Here is a 13,088-nt window from a genome sequence, read left to right as displayed (position 1 = left end):
AAAGTGAGTTTCTGTCTTTCGATCCCCCAGTTACATGACTACATAGTCACATGACCCCCACCAAACCACACCCCCAAGCGATGCTCACAGAACCAATAGTAAAAAAAAAATAGATTTCACCACTGGGGTGTCCAGCGTGTAAATTAAATGAATACCACTTTGTCCTAGTTGAACCTCTCAGGCAGATTAATCTAAGGAAATTTATGTCTGTGTGGCTCAATTTTGTACCTAAACCTATCTGGCTTTGCCAACTCTTCAGTAGCTTAGTATTGCACAGGGCAGCTCTCCTGAAAATCTGCCTGATTGGTTGATTTAGGTAGCCACCCCAATAGGGTGGTTGGAGGACCTGAACAGCCACTTAGGTTAACCAGCAAATACCACCTAGGCCTGAACGAAGTTTAAAAAGTGAGGAAAAACATCTTTATTGCCATCTAATCCTCAGGTGAGCCTGCAGAAATGAAAATTGACATTCATTGTCACATTCTGCCTAAGGAATGGCCTGATCTGAAACAGGTAACAGTGGCAGTCTTTGGATATCTGGTACCCTAGGAAATCTTCTAGGTCCTGATTGTTCTTGATGGTTTCACTAGAAATTTATCTTGGGTAATTCCCTATTTTAAATTATTTTCTTATTTTTTCCCTTTAAGATTAAACTTCCTTGAAATGAGAAAACTAGGGAGATATTCATTTCAAAATGCTTCGGGTACTTTAACTCTCTGTGCCTCGATATTTTGAACAGTGGTGTACATTTGAATGTATTGAACTGCTTGGTAAAGCAGAAAGTTTGGGTGCATCTATCTCTATACCAGCTCTTTGCTAGGGAAAAAAAAAAGAAGGGTCAGAGTATTTATTTACTTTCAGCAGTTACATTCCACTATATTCAAATTATGACTGTTAGTAATGTGTAGTTTTAGTTGTACTATGGGCAAAAGAAAATGACCTGGGATGAATGCTGAGTTTGAGCATTGAGCACTGTACAAAGAGAAGTTTAACTAACGGAATCCTTAGAATTCTCTCTTAAATTGCTCTCAGTATATAAACATCTTTTTTAGCTGTATTCAGAATCAGTGAAAAGCAATGGATTGCTGTGCAGTGCAATTGTAAGTCAATTTATTTGCTAGAGCATATTGTATATTTGACACGGCAACTAACTTCAGTAAATTTAGATGGATTTAGTTTTTCCAAATAATACATTGATACTAACAATATAAATAAAGCTTTGAACATTATGTGATCTTTTTAGAATAGATTGCGATGCATGCATGAATGGCAGCATTTGTGTAATTGCAAAAATGACAAACCACTTTTTTTGCAAATTAACTCAATTTACTTATATCAATTGTGTTTCATTTTGACTATTCATTATGTAAATCATGCCTTCTACAAAGCTTTAAATTCCTTATGAACAATATTAGCAACAATATTACATTAATTACATTAGCCAAAGAACCTCAAATAAAAATAATTTAATTATGGGCTTGACATGCTGTATTGTAATCCTCCTTTTTTCCCATTTCAGTATTACAATTACTTTGAATTTTTTTCTGCCATAGAAAGTTATATATGAGATTTGCAAATATGTGGCAATCAAAATGTTAGCTAATAAGTTTATTTGTCTTACATAGTTCAATGTAACTGCATAAAATATTTGATGTTGTAAAAAATGGACCACTTATTTGTCTGAAGAGATTCCTTAACAACTCCAACAACAACACTTATTTGCCACCTGATTTCAAGATAAGCTATTTTAAAATGTATCTATGGATGAAAATAAAAAGGTTCAAAAGAAGCAAGAGAGAAATCTACAAATTTAATAATTATTATATTTAAATATAATATATATATAAAAAATAAGAATATCCATTTAACATTGTCTATGTGTATGTATTTAAACTGGGAAACCAAAAAAACCTCAGGTTTTTTCATGAAAACAGCTCAGTTAAAAATGAATCTGTTCAGTGATCCTTGAGAAAATAACTATCAAGGGTGTTAGTCATGAAATAGAATGGCTAGAACAAGATCTTTGGGGGAGGCAAATGAGAAAATAGCTGTCGTCTTACTATAAGTTTGTCAAAAACATTTGCCTGTCATTCTGTTATAAGAATAAATCTCTAGATTCTTCAGCAAACTCAAGTTCGCATCCAAAAATATTTGAACATGAAGCAATACTGGTTGTATCAAATTTCACAAGGGTGTTTAATAACTCAATGATCTTAACTTGCATTCATGTAAATCAATTATGAACGTGTCGCTGTGCAAACACCCCGATTCTGCATCTTTTAAAATGTAACTCAAATATAGCTGTACGTCAGTTGAAAACCACATCACAGGATTTATGCCAGGATGTTGTTACTGATTTCTTAAAATGCCTCTTTGTGAACCTTTGTATATGTAGAAAGAAAAAATGCTGAATGCTTTCCCCTTTTGTGATTATGAGATTGTTCAAACAAAACAAAAGTGAAATAAAGGAAAAACTGGTCTTATTCCTGTTATGGTATTTTCTGCAGTAAGAAGAGTTACAATGCTCTTTGAGCATTGAGAATGAGGAGATATTTTACTTGTGTACTAGAAGCTTTTTGCCGCTCTTTAAATATTAATAGACAAAGGTGACCTTCATCCCTGCTATTGAATCATCAAGGCCGAACAGAGAATCAATACATGACTACACTAATCATTAACAAATGCTGCTCAGCTGAAATTATCATTTCACTGTATCTTTATTTTACTTCTGGTTACATAATGAAGACTGTACGTTCAGGATGTGTAAAAATCTGCCCTATCGGAAACCTCATTTTGTGCGGTTTAAGAAGCCCAATAGTAAAAGATGTATCAGAGGAAGTATATCTCTCAATTAAATGATAACAAAATGATCTCACCCTTTTGTAGCAGGAAACCAGAATTTTGACAGTTTTCTCTAAGACAAAAATACTCTATATTTTAAAAATGAAATTTACTCCATCCATTGATGGGAAAAGGAAAGAACCCAATTCCAAAATCAAAACAATGCATGGGGTTGGACATTATTAGATCATTGGTTTTGTATTAATTTCCTTTTGGTTTCCATCCATTACAGAGGGTAATATCATCTTGGAAAGAAAAAGTTAAATACCTTGATATGATATGAATATTCAGTTATATTTTTTGAATATAATAGTGCTCATTAAATGAAGGACTTTGTTTCTATCAAACCTGGGATGCTTAGAATATCATTTTATTTATTTTTCTGTCAGGTTTATAATTCTTTTTTATTACATTTAATATATATATTTAAACAGCAACAGTGGTTTTTACCACAGTGGTTTTTCTTTCTTTCTCTGTGTTCACTTTGTATAACATCATATTTCTCCTGGTGTATTCACAGTGCAATACATTACAGAGTTGGTGTAATATAGTATTTGCTATTTAAAATATATGTTTTTTTTAAAAAAGGAGATATGAATAATTATACTTCATTTTAATGTAATTAGAATAAATAGATTTGTATTTAAGTATGCATGTGTAACTGATGGTTACTTATAGTTTGACTTTAAGCACTGAAAAAATGTTATTGCAACTTTCTCATACCCAAGGATCATTCTAGTTAAAGTTAAATATATCTGGAGAATATGACACTGCTACAATACATGTAGTCCTTGACTTACAATAGTTTGTTTAGTGACTGTTCAAAGGTACAACGGCACTGAAAAAATTTGACTTCTGACCATTTTCCCACTTGCAACTACTGCAGCCTTCCCATGGTCATGTGATCAAAATTCAGCTGCTTGACAATGGACTCATATTTATGACTGTTGTAGTGTCCCAGGATCATGTGATCATCTCTTGCCACCTTCTGACAAGCAAAGTCAATGTGGAAGTCAAATTCTTCAGCAAAAAAGGTCGTAAAATGGGGCAAAACTCAGTTAACAAATACCTTAACAACAGACAATTGGGCTCAATAGTGATCATAAGTCGAGGACTCCCTGCATATTATACAGTCTGAATGTAAAATAAATGATTTGCTTGGTTTTAAATTAACATGACCTAGTTGGTGAACCATAATATATGACTTATTTTATGTGTATTTGTTAACTCTGCCTTCCTTTTCACAGAGATATGGCTATGGAGGATGGGTTCAGTTGGAGAAAGACCATAAGGTAGGTTAAATTTGTGATTGATAAGAAATAACTATTAACATATATATTTGAATTTTGGAAAAGAATACTCTTCTAGTCATGCTGAATCGGGCCAAAGGACTATCTAATTCAACATCTGTTTCCCAATGCAGCATTTCTTGGGTTTCCAAGAAACCTATAAAAATGGTATTAAAGACAATATCAGTTCCTGCCTCTAAAGATACTTAGTGGAAATAATAGCTTGGAACCATACTGATAGATATAATAAGATCTTAAACACCAATAAGTCTGAATCTGATAACAATTAGCTGTGTTTGAGTCACACTATGGTATTATAGAAGTTCCTTTGCTTAGAGTTTTTTATAAATACATTTACTAGGTTGCAAAACCTGGCTCAAAAACAGTAAGAAACCTGGCTCAAAAACAGTGAGAGGACCTTCTACTTAAATATGAGCAAGCAGTGTGCAGTAGCAGCCAAAAAAACTAACATAATCCTTGGTTGCATAAATAGAGGTATAGAATCAAAATTCCGTGAAGTATTACTTTATAAAGCCTTAGTAAAGTCACACCTGGAATACTGCGTTCAGTTTTGGTCACCACATTACAAAAAAGATGTTGAGACTTTCAAAAAAAAGTGCAAAGAAGAGCAACTAAGATTAAAAGCCTAGAGACTAAAACATATGAAAAATGGTTGCAGGTCTTGGATTTGGCTAATCTACAGAAAAGAAGGACTAGGGGTGACACGATAGCAGTATTCCAGTATTTGAGAGGTTGCCACAAAGAGGAGTGGGTCAACCTATTTACCAAAGTACCTGTAGGCAGGACAAGAAACAATGGATGGACACTAATCAAGGTGAGAACTAAGGACAAACTTCCTAACAGTGACGACAATTAACCAATGGAACAGCTTGCCTTCAGACAAGAGAGTCTCTTTCATTCTAGCCTTGCATAATTCACAATGTGATACAAAATAAACAATATGCAGGTAGTCTTCAACTTACAACCAATCATTTAATGACTGTTCGAAGTTACAATGGCTCAGAAAAAAAGTGACTTATGATTATTTTCATACTTACAACAGTTGCAGCATCCCCATGCTCATGTGATCCAAATTCAGATGCTTGGCAGCTGGTTCATATTTATAACAGCTGCAGCTTCCCGGGGGTTATGTAATCACCTTTTGCGACCTTCTGAGAAACAAAGTCAATGAGGAAATCAGACTCACTTAATGGCCATGTTACTAACTTAACAATTGCAGTGGTTCACCTAACAACTGTGGCAAAAAAGGCCATAAAATGGGGCAAAACTCACTAAACAACTGTTTTGCTTAGCAACAGAAATTTGGGGCTCAGTTATAGTCATAAGCTGTGGACTACCTGTAACATAAAATAGTATAATATAAAAAACAATTTAATATGCTCTAAAATATCTGAGCTTGCTTCTGATGGTTGTATTTGACTATATAACTTGAGTATATTTTATAGGTTCTCTTTTTTCACTGATATAAACTGTTTAATTGTTATCTAAAGTTGACTGAGAAATGGAGCTGAAAAAAATATTCTTCACTGAGATTGCCCAAGAGAAATATAATCAGTAGAACACATTGAACAAAAATTACAAATGCATGACTGGTGTTATGAATATTAGTCACTTGTTATTCCATAAATTAAATAATTACAGTGATTTTTTTTTTAAAAAAACCTGCCCAAACCTGTAAAAATGAATATGCATATAATTTACGAGCACAGCATCATTATAAAATTACATCTGTGACCTAAAAATTATACTGTACTTTATTTTTCCATGGAAGTAATCGTAAATATATTTGTGAGAAGTCTCCTTTCTGTTCACATAAACACACTATGGTATGTCAAAAAACTGAATTTTCCTTTATAAATATGCACTAGATACCAGTTCTCTTCCAATTCCACAGATTTACCAGCCTGGCTTTTAAGGAACCAGCAAGCAATTGAATAAATAATCCATGGAGGGAATATGGCAGCTATTGATGTTCTTCTCCATTTTCCCTAGCACTTATTCTCTAGAGGAGAAACAACAACCAATGAATGCATTTGAACAACTATTACATTTCAGACTCTAAAGAAGCTTGTTCCCGTGGTTTTTGTTTTCTGAATCGTTATAACTGTTTTAATGCAGGTCTTCCTAACAACTATAGCTTGAATCTCATTTACTATAAGGTCATTTTCCTCCTAGTCATTCAGGATTTTTGAGAGTCAACCAACAGTCTTTGTGCCACTAAGGAGGAATAATGAGCTTTATATTACTTCACGGATGGTTGTGATTAAAAAAGCTGCTATAAATGACTTGGGGGGGGGATTGCCTTAAAGACATTTTAACGAGCTGAAGAAATGTTGTATTTGCAGTAGAATACAGTTTAGAACATCACTTAGAGTAGTGTTGGCAAACCTTTTCGGCACTGTGCTGAAATGGGAGCGTGTGCTGGAAATTGGAAGAGCAGCAGCCTGTGTATGCCGGGAAATTGATCTTCTGGTTTCCAGCACACTCACACGCACCGATCACCTGGTCTTCTGGTTTCTTGCACACGTGTGCATGAAAACCACCTGGTCGATATGCATGCAGGCACCGGAAACTGGAAGAGCAATTTCCTAGTGCACATGCACGCACCAGGAAGATGATCTTCTGGTTTCCAGTGTGCATATGTGCGCCGGTCATCTGGTCTTCCAGTTTCTGGCATGCATGCATGCATGCACAAAGACCAGCTGGCTGGTGTGCATGTGTGCGCCCGAAACCAGAAGGTCATCTTCCCAGTATTTGTACTGGGCAGCTGCTCTTCTGGCTTCCAGTGCTCCCGTACATGTGAAGACCAGCTGGCTGGCATGCCGGAACCTGAAAGACCAACAGGTGACGGTCGCGTGCCTGGAGAGATGGCTCTGTGTGTCACTTCTAGTATGTGTGCCATAGGTTCGCCATCACGACCCTAGAGTTATGTTTATCTAGAAATGAAAAAAAAGCAAAGATATATCAGTCCTTATAAGGATGACATAAAGGTTACATCAGTCTTGAAAAGTAGCAAAAATAAAGCTCTAGTATTTATATCAGGAGGGATTAGTGCAACTGGGGAATTCCTTTGGATTCACAGTTCCTGCTTGAAGAATAGGTGACTCCTGTGGCCAAGAGGACTTTTGTCCAATTGCTTCTCTTGTGCGAGTTACGACTGTTCCTGGAACTGAATACCCTTTTGACCAATATTCATGCCCACCAAATTGCAATTTGCTCTAAATGGCATTGTCCTTGAAGACCATCTGGAAGCTTCAAATGATATGAAATATAGCTGCTCAAGCAGTCATGAGAGTTCCAAATGTTTTCATGTAACTAGACCTATTTCAGCTTCTGCATGCAATTAAAGATGCTGGTTGTTACTTTAAAGCCATATGTATCTCCAGGCTTAGCTATTTATGTGGGATTGTCTACTTCCAGTAGCAGGGTAAGCTTATTCTGACTTCCTTCCCTTAGGACTGTGATGGCGAACCTATGGCACACATGCCACAGGTGGCATGCAGAGCCATTTGTTAGGGCACTCGTTACCTTTCTTTTGAGGCCATTTTTTTCTGCTGCGGAGGCTTTCTTGAAGTGCGAAAAACTGGCCCTACGGGCAAACAGGAACTTCAAGACTTCCAGTTTGCTCATAGGACTGTTTTTCGCCCTCTGGAGCCTTCAGGGAAGCCTCTTGAAGGCCCCTGAAGGCTCTGGAGGTCAAAAATCAGCCATATGGACAAACTGGAAGTCACCATTCCCGAACTTCTGGGTGGATGGGGGAGACTGTTTTCACTCTCTCCAGGCTCCTTGAAGGCCTCTGGAGCCTGGGGAGGGTGAAAAAAACCACACCAAAAGTGGAGGAGGTTGCTGATCATGCGCACATGTGTGCGCGGGGTGTGTGTGTGTTGCACGCATAGTATTATGGGTGTGGCACACCCGCGTACGAACCCCTGTGCTCCCCCTGCTTTTGGCATGGGAGCCAAAAAAGTTTTGCCATCACTATCTTAGGGGCTGTCATCTACAGATGTCAAGTCTTTGGTGCTGCCCCACTTAATTTGGAATAGCCTACCATCCAAGATCGGAATAACTTCCATACTATTTTGTTTTAGGAGAGCTGTAGAAACTTAAAAAAAAAAATCCTAGGAGGGGACCTAGGAAAGTTGGAATCTGATCTCTGGCCTATGGTTGGATGATTTAATATTGGTGGACTTTAATTCCTTCATCAGCAATTTTTGTTGTACTAAAATTTTTGTGCATCTCAACAATTAAACAAGAAAATAAAAGTATTTCTACAGCAAAGCAAAATTAGAAGAATATATTGGATAAAGAATGCCTTGAACATATTAAATAGCAACTCTCATTGGATCCATATTTGTGCACAGAGGAATTCTAATGTTCCATTTTCCTCTGAAAAACAGAGCTACCTGCTATGCTGAAGGTCCTTAAGGAACCTTTGGATTCTAATGAGCTGTTGTAAAATAAACAAGCAAGCAAATCATAATATCTATATATAAAAATTTGGTGTGTGTGTGTGTGTTCCAGCATAATTCTGGAAGCCTCGAGCAATTTCAACCAAACTTGGTACACAGATGACTTACTCTCTGGAAAACAAATACTGTGGGGGTAAGACACCCCTAACACTCCTCAGTCTGTGTGTTCTGAGTGTGTGTATATGTTCCAGCATAACTCTGGAAAAAATACTGTGGGGGTAAGACGTCCCTAACAGCCCTTGGGGTGTGTATTTTGTTAAGATACAGCCTCTTGTGCCTTAAAATGGCTTCTACTGTACTGCTGTAAAATGGCTTCTACTGTACAGTGCAGTGGAGTTGCCATAGTAAAGGTTTCACAGTACTCCAAAAGGGGACTCCCTCCAGTAAGAGGGAAAATCCAACATTAGAAATTATGTTTGGTTCGGATATTTTCCCCCTATAAATAAATACCCGGTCAACGCCAGGTTATCAGATAGTTGTAAATAAATGGCAATTATATGATCCCTTCTTCAGCATTGAGGCCAGATTAGAAACATATCACATGATCAAGGGGCTTGGCAATTTGGCAAACTGTTGATGGAGGGTTAGATCCAAAGCTAACTATAAACAAACAAACCATGCACAGATTTTATTTATAACGTATTCCCATCCAGAATGCAGTTTAGTAATTATTAATAAATAAGAACTAAATAGCAATTAAAAGAATATTTTTGGAATAAATGGCCTTAAGAAATCTAATAAATAAATACATCTAAAACATAATAATATAAAATAATATTCATATATATTATTACAATCACAATAAAAATAATACTATAGGTAGTCTTTGACTTACAGCCATTTGTTTAGTGACTGTTCAAAGTTACAATGGCACTGAAAAAAGTGACTTATGACTGTTTTTCACACTTATGGCTGTGATACTCATATGATCAAAATTCGGACCCTTGGCAACTGGCATGTATATATGACGGTTGCAGTATCCTAGGGCCACGTGACCACCTTTTGCAACCTTCTGACAAGCAAAACTGGGGAAGCCAGATTCATTTAACATCCTTGTTACTAACTTAATAACTGCAGTGGTTCACTTAACAACTGTGACAAGAAAGTGGGGCAAAACTCATTTAACAACTGTCATAAAATGGGGCAAATCTCACTTAACAACTGTCTCGCTTAGCAATAAATTTTGGAACTCAATTGTGGTCATAAGTTGAGCTCTCCCTGTACTTAATAAATGCCTTACAGTGAGCAAAAGAGCACTTATTTAATGGAGGTGTATTCTTCTGTCCTGAGTTATGGTCTCAGTCTTACAGAAGTTTTACTTCAAAACTAAAAATTCCATGACGCAAGGTAAGGCAAGCCAAGAAAGATAATGTATAGATTTTTTTTCTAGCAGACTAAATATTCAGAACTCACACAGCACTGAACAGCTTGGTGCAGACCCGAGCTCACGCTGTTTCAGTGACAGACGATGCTGCCAGAAATCTAGTTTTAAATAGAAAGCAGAATGGTTCCATCATTTCTATGATTCAGAAATGAATTTATTTAAATCCTTTACCTAGCCACCCATATTTCAATCGACGCTGGGCAGCATTGAATCAAAAATTAAAAAATCATTTTGAAAACTATAGAACCCTGTCTGTGCTATATTGATCCAAGCCATTTATTTGGGCGTATTCTTGTTCTGCTTCCATATGCTGATCAAGAAAGCTCACATTATAGCTCTTTTAATTATTAGAAAAACTATTATTTATCTTTCTACAACTGGCATTTATGTATGAAGACTTAAGAGAATACGTGGAACAATTACAATTCTTTTACCATTGCCTTCATCACTATCATGGTTCCACCTTAACAGCTTGCTTGAAAAATAACCACATAGGTTATTCCACGTATCAAAAATATTCTAATTGAGCGGGACAAAAATGAATCCCAATCTATTTTTATACCACCAAGTCAGTTTGAATATCCTTTCCCCCTAAATACTTTCTCATCTATTGTTATGTAACACTCAACAGAAAGCTCACATCCATTATTCATCGCCTGTAAGAATGGAATATATGGTTAACATTTGCTCTTACTTGCACTTTGGAAAATCAATTCTCCAACAGTGTTTTGCCAGAGAAATTAGATAATGGCTGTGTAATTATTGTTTGTGATATTTGGAACTATTTTCTTAAAACATGACAGAATTTGAAGTCACAGGGAATGGGAAGGAGGACTTCAAGGTTCTAAAATGTATTAGTTATGAAAAATATATAATCCATAATATATGCAGTATTAAATCTAGCTTTAGGATTAAGAATACTTAAGAATCCTATGTATCAAAATATAAATGTATATATGTGCATTCAGACATTTTAGTCCAACTGTCCTATCCTAATTCAGAAAAAGATATAGCTGAAGAATTTCTTCTGCAAGGAATTTTTTTTAACCCAAGGAATATATTCAGGCTTACATAAAAGCTACTATTTCTGATTTTCAGGGTGTGCCTCTAAGGTCCAAATGCTAGTATAGGAACAGAATGAGCCTGGAACTGGACTTATAAAAGAAACGGCACTCCGTTCCTAGTCATTTAAATGACTTATTATTATTCATTTTAAATACTGCATACACTTTATACTAATACTGTATATTAGACATGATTCTTTTTTGCAGTTTTACATGAACATCTCATGGGTTTTCTTAACTTTAGGCACCCTTTTGTAATATATAGAAAGTCATAAAATCATATCCTTCCAGGGTTTGGAAGAGACCCTGAAGATCATCTAGTCTAATTCTTTGCCCAGCACAGGAATCCATTGTTGAAACATCCTCAACAGATGGCCATCTAGTCAGATAAAAACCTCAAACAAAGGAGTAAGCAATGCTTTCCAAAGCAGTCTGTTCCATTATTTAAAAAATCTCTTACTGTTATATTTTCCTGACATTCATCTGAAATCTGCTTCCTTGATATTTAAATCCATTGTTTCTTCTTTTCTGGAACAATTTTGAAACAACCCTACCTCCCTTATCTTCTATGTTGCAACCTTCAATACTTAAGAAACTATCATGGTTCCCTGTATTCTTTTGTTCCCAGGTTAAACACACTCCGCTTCTCCAGCCATTCCTCATAGATTTTTTCCCTTTCTGACCTTTATCTTGACAGCTGTCATGAAGACACGCTCCAGTTTGTTGGTGTCTTTCCTAAAATGCAATGCAATATTCTAGATGCAGTTGGAACAGTGCAGAACAGAGAGTCATTGTGACTGATTTATTTACCCTATAAAGCAAATGTCCTCAACCTTCAGTCTGTGGCCCGTTGGAAACCGAGCCGCGCAAGCAGCGGGCGAATGTGCAAAACTCCATTTGTTCAATCAGCATGCATATGCACAAAATGATCCTTTCACCCACCCAATAAGTTCTTCCTGTTTCAGCCTGTTTTGCCCAATTGAGGCTGTCAAAGTCTCCAGACTCTGAGTAGGTTGACAGTACCTCCTGTGTGGCCTGGAACTGGTGTAGTGATATTCATCTGGGTATCTTCCCTATCCTACAATCATCAACAGGGACTACCTACTGAGACAGGAGCAAACCATTATAAAAAAAGTGTCTCCAAACTCCAATACTTGCAGGTGGTCCATCTGGATACCATGGTCGATGCTGCAACTTCCCTATCTATTGAGTTCATTTTACCAAGGACCAACTTTGTTCTCTTTTTACCCCTAGCTGTTTAATTCCCTCAGATTTTTTTAGTCATAAGTGATTCTGTTTCTAATATTTTAAAACTTGCTTTATTATTTGGCATGCTTCATTTTTAAATTTAATTCAAAGCAATAAAAAAGTAATGCAAGTGATTTTTCCTTAGCAGTAATAGAAAAACTTCATTTTAATTATTCTAAAACCCCATAACCTTTTTAAAAATGGGCACTAATCAACTGAATCATTGATATTCTGGTGTGATGGGCTACAGTGAAATTCCATAATCTTCTCATTTGGCTACTTCTCCCAAATCAGTTTTCCACCCTACAAAATCACACAGCTAGATTTATTATTATTACTATGCTTTGTCACATAGTCAAGCAGATGTTCAGACTGGATTTGGCTTTTTTGTCCACATATTTTGTCCACCCAAGGACATGGGATAGGCAATGTGGATGTTTGATAGTGTTACAGATATTGTTGCAGGATGAAAGCTGTTCTGAGTAAAGCTGATTTTTGCAATCTATTGATGGTGAATTTGCCAATGCCAATGGTATTCAAGAGGTACTCCAGTTGTGGGATTGCACGTAAGGCACCTATTATTACTAGTACTACCTTTGCTTTTTTTAACCACGGTCATTCTATTTCCAAAGGTGTAGCACAATGTAGGGTGTCCTACGCAAAACTGCCTTTTGTAATTGATTGGTGGTGATTTTGTCAATGTCAATGACATTCAAATGGTGCTCCAGATGATCTGGGAACACTACTAATATTATCTTTGCTTAAGTTTGCC

The 13,088-nt window shown here is 36.3% G+C and overlaps 1 protein-coding gene across 7 annotated transcripts in view; it reads left to right on the top strand.

Moving 5' to 3' along the window:
* Positions 1-340: 340 nt before the first annotated feature.
* Positions 341-13,088, top strand: part of ACMSD (aminocarboxymuconate semialdehyde decarboxylase) — a 35,005-nt gene continuing 22,257 nt past the window's right edge. For 2 of the 7 annotated variants that reach the window (XM_032216511.1, XM_032216497.1), the window contains exons 1-2: positions 341-442; positions 4,089-4,133. Coding sequence is in view for 3 of the 7 variants with exons in the window: in XM_032216480.1 (XP_032072371.1) it covers positions 457-513; positions 1,053-1,100; positions 4,089-4,133 (150 nt within the window). In the remaining 4 variants the exon portion in view is untranslated. Of the gene's footprint in view, positions 514-923; positions 1,101-4,088; positions 4,134-13,088 lie in introns of those variants that run through there. The other 5 variants (XM_032216480.1, XM_032216471.1, XM_032216489.1 and 2 more) reach the window with 5 other exon arrangements.

This window comes from Thamnophis elegans, chromosome 1, assembly GCF_009769535.1.
Source record: "Thamnophis elegans isolate rThaEle1 chromosome 1, rThaEle1.pri, whole genome shotgun sequence".
In the NCBI taxonomy this organism is placed as follows: Eukaryota; Metazoa; Chordata; class Lepidosauria; order Squamata; family Colubridae; genus Thamnophis; species Thamnophis elegans.
This window is presented reverse-complemented; position numbering and strand designations above follow the sequence as displayed.